Source organism: Euwallacea similis, chromosome 11, assembly GCF_039881205.1.
Source record: "Euwallacea similis isolate ESF13 chromosome 11, ESF131.1, whole genome shotgun sequence".
NCBI classification, from domain to species: Eukaryota; Metazoa; Arthropoda; class Insecta; order Coleoptera; family Curculionidae; genus Euwallacea; species Euwallacea similis.
Window position 1 is genome coordinate 3,843,220 of NC_089619.1, and position 16,198 is coordinate 3,859,417.

The following is a 16,198-nucleotide window of genomic DNA, read 5'->3' on the forward strand; positions in this document are numbered from 1 at the left end:
AAGGGAGGTTTCTCTTGATTTTTTGCATTTTATATAAAAGATTCATGTGTAGGTTCTGATGATTCACGATATTGCTTGTAGCATCTTCAGTCGAGTCGGTTGGACCAGTGGTAGGGGAGATGCGGATCTTCGTATATAAATACTGTATGATAGGGAAATGGCAAATTAATAACTTAAATATTTACAAAAAATTGCCAGCCTTCATACAGCATCATTATTGTTTTGAGTTTAGTGCGTCCAAGGTGCCTTTGTGACGATTTTAGGAATAAATACAGATTTAAGAAATGAGGATTTACGTCGTTTTGGTATGTAGCTACGAATTGTGTCATGCACACTGCAATCAGCAGCAATTAAATTACCTATGAATTTCATTATACGGAAAGTATTTATTTTATGAATATATCATTCAAATAAATAAAGAAAATATCGAAAAAAACCAAATCACAATGATCTTTTTCATTGGTGGTTTTGATAGTTCTTGATTGACTGCCCTTGACAAAACCAAAGGAAAAAAGTCTGAAGAGTTCGAATCTTGCAGTCTTGTTTGCCACATGGTCTCACGTCTCCCTATCTATGGGAAACATATTTATTATTATTATTTTAGTACCTATTTCTGAATCTGGCATATTGGATATATGTTATTTAAATCTCTAAATATTCGCAAAAATTTCGCAAAATCTATTTTTAATTCTTGAATGAATCACACTTGCACGTAGCGGTTGTTCTGTGAACAGTGTTATCACACTTTCAGTTTCATACCAAGCTTGTGTGGATGAACACGGGGGATTAGATATCTTAAAAAATTGATCATTGTTGTTGATATGAGATTTAGACCTGTTTCATCAAGATTCTTCCCATTTCCACCGCTATGACCTACTTTTCTTGCAACTTTATGTACTGCAGATCGGAATAAGTGATCTGTGTAGAAATATCAATATCGGTTGATACATAACTAGATACTTCTTTAAGTATATTGATCTTCTGGTCAGTATCAATTTTATTAAAATTTTGATTATGTCCTCCGTGAAACTTATTTTTGGTTCCAGAAAAGTTGGATTCAATTTTGTCATTTACCGAAAATTCACGTGTGTTTAGTGTCTCCATATCACATTATTACAGAGTTGTTAAAATTTATAAATGATTTGACTAATTTGGTTATATTGTATTGCATTACTTTGCTAATTAGAAAAATAGGATTAGCAGTATATGGTATTCTAAGTCCGATCGCTTGGAACCCAAATCTTATAAGGTTTGTCATCACTGATGTACTTAAAGAAACGAAACATGCTTCTGGAAGCACCGGTATTCTCAAATAATTTTTGTCTTAATTTACAACGCACTAAGTTTTTGTTTCATCTCAAGGATAATTTTGATTGTCTGATGAACGGAAAACGCTAACCAGACTTAATAACCGACTTAAAAACTGATGATCTTATGCTCATGAATAAACATAATTAAAATCTTGCGTAACCTACTAAATTATTCCTTATTCTCAGAATTTTCTTCGAACTGTCTCCCAAAACTCGTTTCTGGGACGCGCATATATCACTTTCTGGATTTTATCTACCGATCAGGTACCAAAACTCATTAGTGTAGTTAATAAAACATCAGACGTGAAGATGTAAATTTGAATATTTTATTTCAGTTGGCGTCATTATGCACGCTACAAAGGTTGAAAGCAGAAGAGACAAGACTCTTAGACTTGGAACCCAATGATGCCCAGAATCTCATCGAACAGCAAGATCAAACTCTGAAATATGCGCCTAAAATTGAGTCAGATGCGCCAGCAGTACGGTTTTTAGGTAGGTATTATTACACAACAGAAGTAAAATTTTATTGGCAAATATTGGTGTAAAATGTAAGTATTTTGAAAAGAGAGAAAGGTCCGTCATGAATCAAAACAAAAAACTATCACATTTTATTAAATTCGGAACAACGATGTGAAAAATATGCCGTTTTCTGAACGAATCATTTTTGGCATTGTAAGCAATATAAATTTTCTCTAATTTTACTGAATGTTATATCTTGCGTTGCTTCCGAAGTACCCACCAATTGGTGGGCATCTAAATTCTCACCACTTTTTACTTTCTAAATTTGAATTGCAGAAATAAGCTTGTGTAGTCTTCAAAACTTAATGGGGATCTACATCCTATAATCCCTCAAATGTCTACGAAGCCGTTAATCGTTGCTGCATGTTAAATTGTGTTCATCATAATCAATTAGAACAAAATTTCGTATCTATTATTCGTAACTATCTTGTTGTGTTGTCACAATTCTGGGATTTTTAAGATTAGAAAGATTAATTTGTGGTTACATGCATTTGCATTTTACTTTATTTCAGTGCTTTTGCTTTATACAAAAATGAATTTTGCAATGATCACTATTATTTTAGTTGGAATCTTTAAGCTAAAATTCTTTTTAGGTTCAGAACCCCACAATGTACTAGAGGATATTTACCTAGCTAAGCAGTACCATGGTCAAGATGGAGTGGGAGGCTACCTGTATGGTTATCAAGTTCCAGATATTGCGAAAAATGAGCAAAAGAAACCTTCTGGTGATTTGAAGGGAGCCTATAATTACATAAATGGAGCTGGTCAAGAAATCAAAGTAATTTTGAAATGTTTTTTAATCTTCGTTTTTTTCTGTGTATTTTACGTTTTTCTATAAAAGTAATTTGATTATTATTCTTTTAAAGGTTGAATATTGGGACGATGGCACCGGTTTCCACCAAAACGATAACGTAGCTGAAATTTTACCTCAAGATTCTCCCGAAGTTAAAGCAGTTAAAGACGAGTTCTTGAAACGATGGGCTGAAGAAGCTGAAAGGAATACCCACCCCGTAGAGTAAATTTACCAGTATATGCACTTATTAATAGAAATTATTATGAATACATTTTTTACTTGATTAGGACACCCTATAATAGTGAAGGACAATACGCTAGTGGACCACTCTCAGTCCAAGGCCAAAAAGAAAGAGCTCAGTTCTTTGCTACTTTACCCCCACAGCCAAGATATATTCAGCCACAGCCACAACCACAACCACAATACCGAGGTAATAAAAGTTATCTGTTCTTTTTTGGAATCAAAATACTAAAGTAAATATTGATCATTAATAGCATCTGTGACCCAGAAGAGCAGCAGCTCGAATCATGCACAATACCAAGCAGGTAAGTTGACATCCAATACTTCCTGGATTTGGTCTCCATGGTAATATTGTATACAAGATGGGTGAAATTTCGCTCTATCACTAATTCCTCACTTTTTAGATGAATTGAATATTTTTTACGACAAAAATAATCGTATACGGCCTGATTGCACCAGAAATTTTTAAATTCCCACTCAAAAATGATATCGAAAGACCTTTGATTTATATGTATTTTCATATTCTACGGGTTATGTGCACAACGATAAGGAAATACACTTATTCCTCGCGGAATCGTACAAAAATCAACAGTCCTGCCCTTTTTCAACATTTTTCACAAATTGTTGTAATCGAAGAAAAAGTATCGCATACAACTAGCATAAAATGGCCATTTCTAAATGAGTAACATCTCGTAATCATTGTATAAATATACCAGTTTCTATTCGGTAGACTACATATTTCTATTCGCATTAGGGAGTATTTTCCTGCACTAGTGGTGGAACGAGAATCAGTGGTATTTTTCTGCAAACGCGATAATAACAGTTACTTTCTAGCGCTGATTACCCGAAGATGATCGTATTATCAAAATGTAAGCATATTCTGACGAAACAAATAGTCATAGAAACGTATAAGTATAATACCTACATATATCCACCTGTTTTGAATTTTATCGTTTTGATATTCTCCATTGCAGCTGCCTCTGTACCACATGAAGCTACCGTTCAGTTAAGGAATCCTTCACCAGTGGTCCGTTCTTCAACTCCCGAATCTCAAGATGACGGTTCTTATGTAGCGGATGAAGAAGGCAAATACGTTCCAGGAAAAGATGAAGAACCTACAGGACCCCCTAAAGGATTCTTTTATGCCTTTGACTATCCAGTTGGTATTATTACTAAGGACCAAGGTAGAGCTCTTCCTGTAGGTGGAGACTCAAATTTGAAAAATGTCTACGAGCAAAACAAACAAAGGTTTGAGAGACAGTTGAATCAAGGACAAGCCAGCGGAAGCAGTCAATATCTGATCCACTAAAATACTACTCTTAAGATTAATTAGGCCCTGTTAAGCAAAATCATTCTAACTCAAAAATCTCATAAAAAATCCTCAGTGCGTTAAGTTGTTAAAGTTTGTTTAACTCTTCCTTAAATGATACATTTTTAAATTTATTTTTAATATTTACAAGTAAAATTTTCAAAGATTCTTGCAATTTTTTTTATGAGAAATTTTAAATGATGCATTATTACCATCTGTAGTATCTATTTTTTTTATTATACATATATATTTTTTGATAGTATATATATTAAGTAATTTCTTACTTTTACATAAGGAATCTAAGGTGTTATTGTGTACCATTAATTATAGGACGCCCTGTTGAAAATGTATAATTATTATATAAGCATTATCCATTTTATTATTTAATTTAATAATAAAATTTAAGCAGTAAATTTAGGATTTTTTAAATCTTTTACATTGTCTATTTTTGTTTATTGCATTTCTATCTTGGTAGTCTTGTAAGTCGTCGCGGGTTATACTTCAAGATTTAGATGATTTTTTTTTATCGCGAAGAATATATTCGAAAATCACCCACCCGCGGCCTGAAATTCGATGAGTTCTGTCGACTGGGTTTAGTGTGGGATTCGCCGAGGTACCTATCCACTAAAAACTTCAGAATATGGAAGAAGAACTGGAAGACATAAATATTTATTGATAAATAACGTATTTTAATTAAAAATCAATATATTTAAATATCTAAGTTAATAAATATTAAATATGAATGTATACATATATTAAAATGTAAAAATATAAATAAAACTGATAACACCGTTCAAATATGCACATATTTAGAGATTAAGACCTAAGATTGAATCCTAATGTATACCTACATAAGGCACACATTTTTTGGTTAAAAGTAAAATTCAGTCTTCATAATGCACAAACCAATTAATAACCTATGGAAATGCATCTATAGCATCTTCCATAACTAACTGTTGACCTCCAGGATATTCAACAGGAACCATCATAATTATCTGCTGTTGACCGTGGTTGGTACCCCCAAGAGGTTTTTTAGTATTAACAATATTTCCCAAAAACGGTACCCTCTGCCCAACTTGTTGCATCCATTGGTTGAATCCACTGCCGACATTCTGTGTGAGTTGATTTAAACCGCTTCCAACGTTTTCAGTTAGCTGAGATACCCCGTGTCCGAGGTTTTGAGACCATTGTTGTACGTTGCTGGTAGCTTGAGAGATGCCATTGCCGATATTCTGGAACATGTCCGGTACATTGATTTGGATGGGAAGCCAGGGAACCTGTTGAAAAAATTGACCAACGAAGTCAAATGGTCCTCGAGTTTGAGGATTTGGGTGGCCTTGGGCAGCTAGATATTGCTGGTAGTAGAGGTCTGCCGAATGAACAGGAGGGGGTGGTATGCCATTATAACTGGAATAAATGGGTAAGTGTTAGAAAATAATTATTAGAAACTGCTTAAAAAAGTGAAAATATTTCATTAATAATCCTTCGAAGTGAGACTGCTTTCAAGATCAGAATGATTCCTACGAAGGTACGATAAAGTGACTTTACGGCACTCAATTGTTGATCGAATTAAGTGACAAAGTAACTTATCGCACGCTCGTAGGAAAAATGAAATAAATCTTTTTATAAAGATAATAATCTATGCTTAGTCTTTAAAATTGATTTTAACAAGTACAACTTTCTTACTACTTTATAAATAATTATATATTTAATAAAAATAAATAATATTATACCAACCCAGTGGCAGGAACTAATACAGGCATCAAAACCAGACTCTTCTCCTCTCTAGCCGGGACAGGCGCCCCCTTAATAACTAGACCGAACGCGCATAAATAACCACTTAACCACAAGAGGCTTCGAAAAATTTGGGTACTTGACATCTTCGAACCGGTCGCTTACTAAGAATAATGAAGACTATGAGGTGCAGTTATACAATTATGAAGAAAGCCCATCTTTCGTTCGACGCCTTTTTTCTTTGGTGGGTCACACGAGGAAATTAGATATTTGTTTGTCCATTGGAGAGTTTTAGTATGATTTGACATTTTTCCACTTCAGTAAAAATGGGCATTATCTTATATGAAAAAAATCTGCACTTATTTTATCAATAATTGTTTATTAATGATTTCGTAATTAGTTAAATCGGTTATTATCTTAAAATTTAATTAAGGTCTTTGCGATAAATTTGAGCACCCTACTTTACTTTTTTGTAATTAACTATTTTTCTTATATGAAATAAATTTGCATAAAGGCAAGCTTGATTCGAATGGATTAAGAACAATTAAACAAGAGCAGGTGAAAACTCAGTCTTATGCCACAAGCTATCTCATCTTTAAGAACTGGGTATATTTACATTTTACACTCTAATAATCATAACTGTTTAAGTACTTTGTCAACTGGGTCAGAAAACATACCTATAGTGATTTATTCTCTTTACAAATATTTAACTTTTAATATTTCAACCTCTAACTATAAAAATATGCGGTTGATAATACATGGCAGGGTTTATTATTTAACTTGCTTGAAATGGTCTAAAGTACAATGACCTTAAGGATAAGAACAAAATGATATTTCTAAAGTAAGTCACAAAAATGATGGGCGCGATATACAAGTCCCGATGCGTTATATTTTTTTCCAGTGCGCTAGCAATCAATAACAGGACGAATACTTTTCTCTACACTTACGAATCAAATAAGTTTCAACAAAATCGACTTTTTACATAATACATTACATTACATAATATTTAATCTTCCTATGCAATGTCTTTTTGATTATTTTTTTAATTCAGTCCAAAAATCTTTTAAAACAATAAACATTTTAGAAATGCGTAATCCGCAAAAAAATGTGTTATGTTGTATTTTTATCAAGTATTTTTAAATGCCTTAATTTTCAGACATTTTTCTTTTAATTTTAAAAGGATTTAAAATAAATCTAGTTGCGTTCGTAGATTAAATTTCTAAGTTGAAAAATTATTGATTGAGATAATTTCAAGGTTAATGCTGGATATCGATGAACTCGTGGCAGAGTTTACATCACATTCCATCTTAGCTCAGTGACCACTAAGGACCACCGCAGACTATTGATTTTGGTCTGCAGTTTATTCTAAGACTGTGTACGCACATTAACTAATTTTAATCGGCAGATAAATACATACATATACATGATGATACGCACTGATCCGGGAATGAAACATGCAATAAAACTCTCGGCTGATTATTCAGTCGACATTCTGTGGTAGCGTAAATCCAAGAACTTATTTTACTTCGTTTCAAAAAGAGCAAACTAATGATTATTGTAATGTAATCAAGGTTATAATAAACTATATTTTGCTCGAATTTAACACATTTCATATATAATCTACCAATTTGAAGAGGCTACCTAGTTTTCACATACGTAACAGTTATTCATGTTCGGACTTGCATTTTTTCTCAAATTCGCACTTTTGAATCAAATAAATCTTTTCTTGCTTTCTTAATTTATCAATAGAGTCACTAAAACGAATTATAAATAGATTTCACTTCATTAAAATTTTAATTTATATTGTCCTTTGGTTGACTATTCCAACTAGCTCGTTCGTCTCTGCTTCCGGTTACGCAATCTTGATTAGCTCGTTATAATAATTTCCATGATTTGAAGCATCACTAGTTACATTGTGATTCCCTTGTGAATCGTTACTGCTTCTAACATACACTACGTTGGGTAATCCTAGATCTGAATTGTTTACATGATCGTCCTTCTTGTCTATCAAATTTGGAATTTTATTCGTTTTAATGGTGGAATTACTCATAGGCTTGAAAGTATTACCGCCTTCAGATACTTTGGAATTATTACAAGTACAGTTATTAGTTTTGGGCGATGAGATACAGGAGGAATGATTTTTCTCATTTTTGAAAAATAATTTTTCTGTGCTATTAAACATATCTTCATAATCAAACCTGTTAAAGTCTTGAGTTTCTACCTTTTCATTAGTTGTAGCTACGAACGGTTTGAATGTAGTGGAACTTGGCACGTTGAATAATATCTCATCTTCTGGGGATAGTGTGTACACAGGTTTATCATAAGTCGGAGGTCTACTCAAGTCTTCATAGATATAATTTGATTGTGAGGCTTGGATTTTCTGAACAAAATGTTCAACAACAGGCGGAAATTTACTCACAGTTTGTACGGGTAAAAATATCTTTTCCGGATGGGTCAACAATGAAGGCAAATTGGGCAAAACTTGATTAATCTTATTAGTCATAACACTTCCTGTTGCATTAATTGTAATGTTTCGTAAAAAATTCAAAGGTTTCTTTGGAAGCTTTCCAAGAGAAAGCTGATTTCCCCAATTATTGAAGAATGGAAAGTTATTAATTCCTTTATTTCTCTCAGATACTGTAACCCAATGATTGGGATCATTGTGCAACATTAAAGGTAATAAGGGCTTAAAGGGTTGCTTCACCTCGATCTTCACATCTCCGACAACATTTTGTCTGTATTGTGTCAGTTTATCATTCACCTCAGAAGAGTTCGATGTATTTTGCACGTGGAAAGGAACACCGCAAACTACCGTTAATGCCAACATGAAATTGATAATGGCACGATATTTACGCGTCATGATTGTTCATTAAGAAGTAGATCGAGACTGAAGGTAAATGGGAAGCTACCGGTTTTTGTAGAAATTTTATCTGAATGGCGTACCAGGCATAAGTATGTTAAGAGGCTGAACCGATTGGAGTATTATGCAGTTCTTCAATATTCACATTTTTATGTACCCCTTATAACTGGAGCGTCAAGAAAAAAATAAAAATATAAATAATTATTTTATCCACCCTATCCACAAGTTTAACGGGGTCGTATCTCTCACGTTTCCTGAAATCACTATGGTGAGCCTCAAATTTGGGACACCTTGTATTTATAGGGTAGAAGTATATTACTATTAATTATTATTATAAGGGCATTTAAATTAGGCCAAGTATTAATAGAAGTTAAGAATTACGAGATAGCGCGATGAATATACGATTATTTATTTGAAATAAATAAATAAATATAACCCTTAATACAATTAATGAATAAATTACACAGGTGTAAACACATATTTCACAAGAAACAAAGCCTTCGGAATATATTTCGTTTTAAGTTAAAACTTGCTCACAGATTTTACACTCCCAAAATAAATCATTTAAGATTATGAAAAACCATGAATGAGCAGGCATCCAGTAATTTTTTTAAGGAACTTTCACAAGCATGATTTTTAGTATTTACATATCCTTTGGAAATTATATAATTTATTATGTTTCACTCTTAGCAGCGTAATGCTTAATAAATCGAGCAGAAGGGTCTGTAATGCCTTCTGTCCAACGTGGCATCCAATAGAAGGGTAAGAAAGTTTCTGCCAGTCCTGCGTAACTTTTTTCAAACACCTCTCTATAATATAAAGCTTCTTTAGTTGTAGGTGTGCAATGTGGATATTTTTGCGATACAGCGACTTTGTCGAAAGGCTCCGGTAGGCGCTTTTCTGTAATCTCTTGTAGGATAACAAACAGTGACTTTTTTTTCGACGCCACTCCGTCACTAAAAATTATTGATGATAGTTTAGAATATGTACAAAAACAAATTTAAAATGTGTACCTAAAGGCTTCTTTATGCCTCCAAAGAATGTCTTTCGGTAGAAGGTTGGTTCCCTCAAACGCAGACCTGAGTAAGAACTTTTCAACTCCATCTCTTGGTTGTCTCAATTTGGCGTCAATACTCAAAAAATAATGCGAAAATTGCAGATCCAAAAAGGGAACTCTGAGTTCCAAACTGAAAAGTTAAGAAAGCAATATTGTTAATTAAAAATAAATTTAATATTGTATTGTGTATAAATAGTATTTAAAGGAATGTTCGTTTTACCTTTGTGACGATATTGTTCTATCTGCTCTTAATCCATCGAACAAGTATATTTCTCTTAAGAGTCGCAAACTGTCTTCGTGCGCTGCTTTAGGTGATGGTGCATCCCGAAAATAAATGTATCTAGAAAAAACATAAAAGCACAAAAATATAAATTCTGTTTCGAGCCAAATTAAACTCTCATGGATAGATTGTCAAATCCAATTATTCACAATTCACAATAGATAAAGCATATTTCAAGAAGATAGAGAACGGAAATTTAGAAAAATTGTATCTACCCCAATAGAATTTCTGCCCTAATAAATTTTAGGACTCACCTGAACGAAATGTTTTACGGAAAGATGAAATACTAAAATTTGCAATTGAATTAGTCAATAATAATAGCTGGATTAGCTTTGAAAAATTGTGACTATTCAAACAGACCTTCTACACCAGTGATTGTTGGGAGAATAATCAGCTAAACGTTAGCTATTCAGAGTAAAATTTGGAACTTGATTTGATAGATATTTCTTTCTCACCCTTGAGCAATTTCATCCGCTCCTTCTCCACTAAAAATAACTGTCGTGTCTGTGTTATCAAGGATGTATTTTGAGAGTAAATACATTGCAATGGAAGCTCTAATCGTAGTGATATCAGGAGTCTCAAGCGTGTAAATGACAGTATCCAAGACTTTGGCCACATCCTCTTCACTAAATATGACTTCGTGATGTTCTGTGCCCAGATATGTGGCAACTTGTCGAGCTTTCTTAAGATCTGGACTACTCTCCATTCCTACAGCAAAGGACTGGAAAATGAAATAAAAATATTTAATTAATTTTTGCCATTTAGTAAATGTTAAATCGACTATTGATAAATATGCAAATTTATAATATCCTTTTCGGCTCTTACCTGAATTTTGTACGGCAAATCAAGTTTCTTGGCTTCCTGAAGCAATAGAGCAGCTATCAATGAAGAATCTAGTCCACCAGAGAGCAAACAACCAATGCGCCTATCAGCCATAAGGCGCTTCTTCACTGCCATTGTTAATAAAGACTTAATGTTCTCCTCATGACTTCTCAAACTGATATCTACAAAAATAATCATGTAATAGTTAGCTAACAAACAAGTGCATTAATGACGGTGATTAATAGTCGAGACATTTTAATACGTAAGCGGAGGGGACACATTTGCATCAGAGCAGATTATGAATTGCTTATTTTACTATGCGCGTTAGTTACAATATTTTTCTATGGATGTTATCAAACAGTGATAAAATTAGAAATATTTTGTCTTTAAGAATTAAAAATCAGTCTACTTTTGGTGTTCAAAAGTAACAGCTATTATTGAGATGCAGCTCCCATCTGCCTACTTTTACATTATTCACCGGCATACCTATATTAGGATGAAATGCCAATTCACATACCTTCCCATGGTACGAAAGTCTTGAATGAGGGTCGATCACCTGGGCTAAAATATTTTTCGCTTCTAACCAATTTTACGGTTCCTTTATCTGAGATATCATATTCTTCAAACGTGCCTGGCGGGAATGGCTTCAATTTCTTCTTGTATCCATTTAGATTAGCCGCAACGCCAGTTAATCCTGTAAAAAAATAATGATTTACTGAAATTGATTACCAAAGGAATTAAAACTCGTTACAACTACCTTTTGCTTCTGAACAAATACCCAACACTCCATTTTCACTCGCAATCCTAAATAATGGACGGACACCATAGGGATCTCTTCCTAAAAATAATTTTCTTTTCGGAATGTCTATGATACAAAAGGCAAAAACCCCGTCCAAATTTTTCACACATTTTTCAATGCCGAATTTTTCGTACAGGTGAAAAATGCACTCAACATCGCTGAAGGTTTCATAGTTGAAGTCAAATTCTCGTTTAAGCTAAAAAGATATTTTTGAGTAGAATGATTGAGTAGAATTAGAAAAATTATTGAATAAGAAAAAGTTTAAATATAATCTCAAATAAATAATATATATAACAGTAAATATAAATTTAAAATGAAGTTAATATTAGGACTCACTTCTTTGCAGTTATAGAGTTCTCCATTGCAAACCAACATTCGATGAGGATATTGATGAAGTTTCATCGGCTGCATTCCATAGGTGCAGTCTACAATTGTCAGCCTGTGAAATCCCACACAGCAGTTCTAAAATGCAAAATGATTTCTAGAACACGTAACGTTTTCAGGTGAGTAAAATGGATTGAGTTTGTTGTAAGTGTTGTTTTCTTTTATGTTTTTAATTGTTATACTAAGATTTACGAATGCATTTTTCCGTTTTTATAGTGTTTTTTAAATTTTCGTATGTTAAATGCATGTTCCAACCCAAAATTCCCTCCGAATCTCAATAGGGTACGGATTATGTAAATCGATTTGAACAGGAATGTTAAGAATTTAATTTAACTGGAAGGTCAAAGCAGAAAGTTCGAAGTGGCCATTCTCATAAAACACCGATTGTAAAGTGTTGATACTATTTCCGCAGTTATTTGAATAACAATATTCTTATTTTTTTGACCGAAAATAGATATAGCCATTTATCGACTTCGACCAAGGCGGACATAACATGCTCGACCCGGTGCATAACTTGCTCGACCCGCCTTATAACATGCCCATGCCCTTTGGAGATGTTTTCCTCAAATTAAACTTTCCACATAATCAAAATATATTTGGACTGGCTCATTTTGAAATGAAACCCCTGAATACCTACCACCCATAGGGATTAGAATTTCAACGTTCTAATTAATGTATCAATTATCAACTCCATTAATTCTTGTGAAATCTCCAAGCATTTTTAGTGATGGCAAGTGACCTTACGTTGGGTGAATCCTAATTGGTATAAATCGAAAGTCGTTTTATCTAATACAGATTAAACTAAATTGTTTAGGACATGATCAAGGAATTATTGCAAAATCCGACATTTCTGCCGATATGGCAATTTCTTTCCTTTCTAGACCATTAACAATTTCGCAGCCCGATTTGGAGATAAAATATGTTTCAAATGGCCGAATCCCAGATTTCAAATGGTAGTAACGACTGGAAACCTAATGACCATAAACGCATCTTTACCGAGTTATAGCAGAAAGTGAATGGCAAAATTGGTCATGCCAAATGCGCTCACCCAGTACGACAATATGGTCGCCTAAAGCTAACTGGGTCAGTTTGACATGTTATAAAATGACATAATAAACGAAAAACAATGAAAACAGCATTTTATCACACTTGAGGCTCATTTTTAAAAAATATTTACAATATACCAGGATTTAGCTCTGACAACAGTGTTGGTCTCATATTTCTTTGATAACTCTGAAAATGCCAATAACGAAATATTCATACACTCAGCTTGGTTTGTGTAGTATTTCATTTTTATTCAATAAACTGGATTCAATCTAATTCAAATCAACAAAATCCAAGACACTTTATTTTGCACGTAGTGACTTACAACTAATTGAAATTTTAAATTATAACTAAAACATGGTAAATTCGACGTCATGGTAAGTGATAGGTTAATACTACTCTGTAGTAACGCTTACAGATAATGACAATTAACTTACATACCTTCAACTGTTTGTCATATTCCACGCGCCAGGCATCAGGGCCTCTGTGCTCAATTTTGTCAAACGCATTTGCGCAAACCGTATGAAGATTACTTTCGGATCCAAAAATTGCCCAAATTCCACACATTTTTAGTTTTATTCTAAAAAGAACGGTAATGTTAATTATCGAAATTAGATTTCCGAAAAAAAAAAAATTAAAAATGTGCTTGAATATTATTTATGTAAAGTATTCCATAGATACTAATGTCGTCGATGAGCATAAGAATTTCCCAGCAGTACCTAAAATTTCGATTAGTGCTTGCTATAATACCAATTTCATTATTGATTTCAATAATGTCAATGCAAAATGTCAGTATTACGTACATTGTTACGAATAAATATGATTCGATAATGATTCAATTTTGTTGTGTTTAGATACATAGAAATTGGGTTTTGGGGAAAACTGAGAAGCACAGCAATGTGCTACTTCAAAAAATATAGAAAGTCAGTAATATCTTTATTGAATATGTGCTTGAATATTAAAGTTTTTTTGAAGTTTTTTAAATATGTTAATAACAATATATAGGGTGTTTCATTAAAAAAATTTAATTTTTATCGTTTGTCTAAGTTCCGATGCTCGTTTGTTCTTTCTGACTGCAGACAAACAGTGTTGGCCGGTAAAGTTTTTTCATGCGAAGTTTTGCTGCTCAATTAAAAATACCTAAGTAAATAAAATACAATTTGTTAATAGGTATGAACACATGGTCCATGATGCGCTATCATAATAAATAAACGTATTTGTAAGTATTTGGGAAAAACTGACGTAAAAAGCAAATTATACGAGACATCTGTGCACTTACTTGATATTTACTCACTTGTAACAGAAACACGGACGTTTAATACATCGGCACCGACAATTTCACCGCCAAAAATGGTTTCCAATATTGTCAATCCAAGTGGCTGATGTAATGCGAGAACTCGACTTCAACAGAACGTTGGAGCTTGGCGTATTATGAGATATATCGTAACCGTATCGCCGATAGCAGCCTGTGCTGGGAACCAGGACCACGTGGCGTAGTCGAAAAAGCAATGTTGTCAATGCGCGCGTTTGCGCCGTGCGCTAGATATATGCTAGCAGAAAAGATTATTCCTATCACAATCTTGTCTTGTCGCTCTCGCTCCTAAAGCCGTGCCCCAATCATCCCATTTCCCGAATCATTATGATAATACGTCGCTTGCAAAACAGGTGACATTTGTGTTATGTCACATAAAGTGCGGCCCAAATTGGGCCTACATATATGGATATTTTGAGAACTGTAAAAGGTAGAAAAAAAGCAAAATGGAAAAAGATTAAAGGATTTTAATCGCCAGCGCGGTGCCATTTTAGAAATGATTTTAAGTTTTTTTCATTTTTGAGTTATTTTCAAAGAACTAAAAACTTCCGTTTTCGAAAATATGCCGTAAATTCTACAATTAAAAAATTTTTTTAAATCTGTAAAAACATTGTCGGGGCAGTTTTTTGCGAGATCGCCACCTATGCATTCAATTCTGCGTTACGACGTTTTAGTTCTAAGCTATCATCATTAATTTCTGATTTTCCTATGGTTGCCATATTGTTTTATAATAGAGTTGGAAAGAACGCTTCTTCTAAGTTGGCCTTGGCGGGATGGCTGGAATTCCAAGGTTTAATCTGAACTAGCCTGGACAGTCAGGATCCCAACGCCGGACTTCCCTGGTATATCAAAAAGAGTATTACCAGCACATGTATATGTATATGCCCAATTGTTTCCAAATTAATATGAAAAATTATGTGTATGGTAAAAAACATAATAACAGAAGCATTCTATGGTGGATTTAAGACAGTTTCAGCCGGCAAGTGGTATGCGAAACCCAAATTTGTACCTTTCGGCCTTATTTAAGCCCATGAATGGTAATATGTACCTATTAGATTATTAAAGGGTGAGACGATGATGGAACTCTATGTAGCTTAAGGGTATCTGCCTTGACTGATTGAAGACAAACAAAACTATTGTCACGAGTTGCGATAGATACAATAATAATTTATATATTCCAAAAAAAAGAGTGTTAGTGATTACATTATTTATTGATGAAAACACGTTTTTTTCCTAGTGGTGCAATGAAAAGCGTGCGCGAGCCCAGCAGTAAAACGGAGTCGTAAAAACGCACAAACCAATTTAACGGCACAGTCTGCTGCCACCTTGAGAAAATATGGCCTTACTGCCCCTTAAATAAGAGTTAATTTCTAGGTTTATAGGCCCCTACTTTAGGTTTATAGCTTCATAGACTACGCGCTGCCTTGGCAAACCTAAACAGACCCTCTTCTCAGAGGCAGATAATGTTTTCGTTGCGCATTGATATTCAGAGAATTTTGAGAAATTTGTACGTACTTGGTATTTAGACTACTTACGAGAACTCACCAGAAATAGTCCAAATATAAGGAAGCACTCTCTACTTTTCAGATATATTGTACGGAAAATATTCAAGTGTAGTCTTATCTATTTATTTGAATTACCAAGTGATGGCCATTAAGGAATGTACCTATCTTCCAACTTGTTGAATTATTAAGTTCAAAAATTACGAAAATATTTCACCATAAAAGAGTTTTTT

The 16,198-nt window shown here is 33.6% G+C and overlaps 4 protein-coding genes across 5 annotated transcripts; 1 reads left to right on the forward strand and 3 right to left on the reverse strand.

Moving 5' to 3' along the window:
- Window positions 1–111: 111 nt before the first annotated feature.
- Cpr67B (Cuticular protein 67B) lies at window positions 112–4,314 on the forward strand. The gene is made up of 7 exons (XM_066395181.1): window positions 112–305; window positions 1,646–1,802; window positions 2,423–2,607; window positions 2,696–2,844; window positions 2,910–3,052; window positions 3,117–3,167; window positions 3,837–4,314. The coding sequence occupies exons 1-7, from the start codon at window positions 285–287 to the stop codon at window positions 4,169–4,171; spliced, it is 1,041 nt and encodes a 346-aa protein (XP_066251278.1). The 5' UTR covers window positions 112–284; the 3' UTR covers window positions 4,172–4,314.
- A 588-nt stretch (window positions 4,315–4,902) lies between these two features.
- Window positions 4,903–6,248, reverse strand: LOC136412200 (uncharacterized). The gene is made up of 2 exons (XM_066395182.1): window positions 5,909–6,248; window positions 4,903–5,578 (listed from the first exon to the last, which is right to left on the reverse strand). Exons 1-2 carry the CDS (start codon window positions 6,049–6,051, stop codon window positions 5,089–5,091), a joined length of 633 nt encoding a protein of 210 aa, XP_066251279.1. The 5' UTR covers window positions 6,052–6,248; the 3' UTR covers window positions 4,903–5,088.
- Window positions 6,249–7,757: 1,509 nt separating this feature from the next.
- Window positions 7,758–8,765, reverse strand: LOC136412020 (uncharacterized). Its single transcript, XM_066394874.1, has one exon. It carries the CDS (start codon window positions 8,763–8,765, stop codon window positions 7,758–7,760), a length of 1,008 nt encoding a protein of 335 aa, XP_066250971.1.
- A 495-nt stretch (window positions 8,766–9,260) lies between these two features.
- On the reverse strand, window positions 9,261–14,570 carry AsnS (asparagine synthetase). Of its 2 annotated transcripts, none has more exons than XM_066395048.1 (10): window positions 14,431–14,570; window positions 13,593–13,731; window positions 12,060–12,185; window positions 11,682–11,919; window positions 11,442–11,618; window positions 10,928–11,106; window positions 10,558–10,823; window positions 10,043–10,162; window positions 9,779–9,952; window positions 9,261–9,721 (listed from the first exon to the last, which is right to left on the reverse strand). In XM_066395048.1, the coding sequence occupies exons 2-10, from the start codon at window positions 13,716–13,718 to the stop codon at window positions 9,439–9,441; spliced, it is 1,689 nt and encodes a 562-aa protein (XP_066251145.1). In that variant the 5' UTR covers window positions 13,719–13,731; window positions 14,431–14,570; the 3' UTR covers window positions 9,261–9,438. The 2 variants fall into 2 exon arrangements, with proteins under 2 accessions (XP_066251145.1, XP_066251146.1); XM_066395049.1 differs by having other exon boundaries at window positions 14,446–14,463.
- Window positions 14,571–16,198: the final 1,628 nt, after the last annotated feature.

Bases quoted from the DNA above. Each gene is read 5' to 3' on its own strand.
- LOC136412200 (XM_066395182.1), bottom strand. From the start codon at position 6,051: ATGTCAAGTACCCAAATTTTTCGAAGCCTCTTGTGGTTAAGTGGTTAT. The intron at 5,579-5,908 runs GTTGGTATAATA...CATTTATTCCAG, and splicing joins GTATTAGTTCCTGCCACTGG to TTATAATGGCATACCACCCC.
- LOC136412020 (XM_066394874.1), bottom strand. From the start codon at position 8,765: ATGACGCGTAAATATCGTGCCATTATCAATTTCATGTTGGCATTAACG.
- Cpr67B (XM_066395181.1), top strand. From the start codon at position 285: ATGAGGATTTACGTCGTTTTG. The intron at 2,845-2,909 runs GTAAATTTACCA...TTACTTGATTAG, and splicing joins AGGAATACCCACCCCGTAGA to GACACCCTATAATAGTGAAG. The intron at 3,168-3,836 runs GTAAGTTGACAT...TCTCCATTGCAG, and splicing joins TCATGCACAATACCAAGCAG to CTGCCTCTGTACCACATGAA.
- AsnS (XM_066395048.1), bottom strand. From the start codon at position 13,718: ATGTGTGGAATTTGGGCAATTTTTGGATCCGAAAGTAATCTTCATACG. The intron at 11,107-11,441 runs GTATGTGAATTG...TTATTTTTGTAG, and splicing joins GACTTTCGTACCATGGGAAG to ATATCAGTTTGAGAAGTCAT. The intron at 9,953-10,042 runs GTAAAACGAACA...TTAACTTTTCAG, and splicing joins AGAACAATATCGTCACAAAG to TTTGGAACTCAGAGTTCCCT.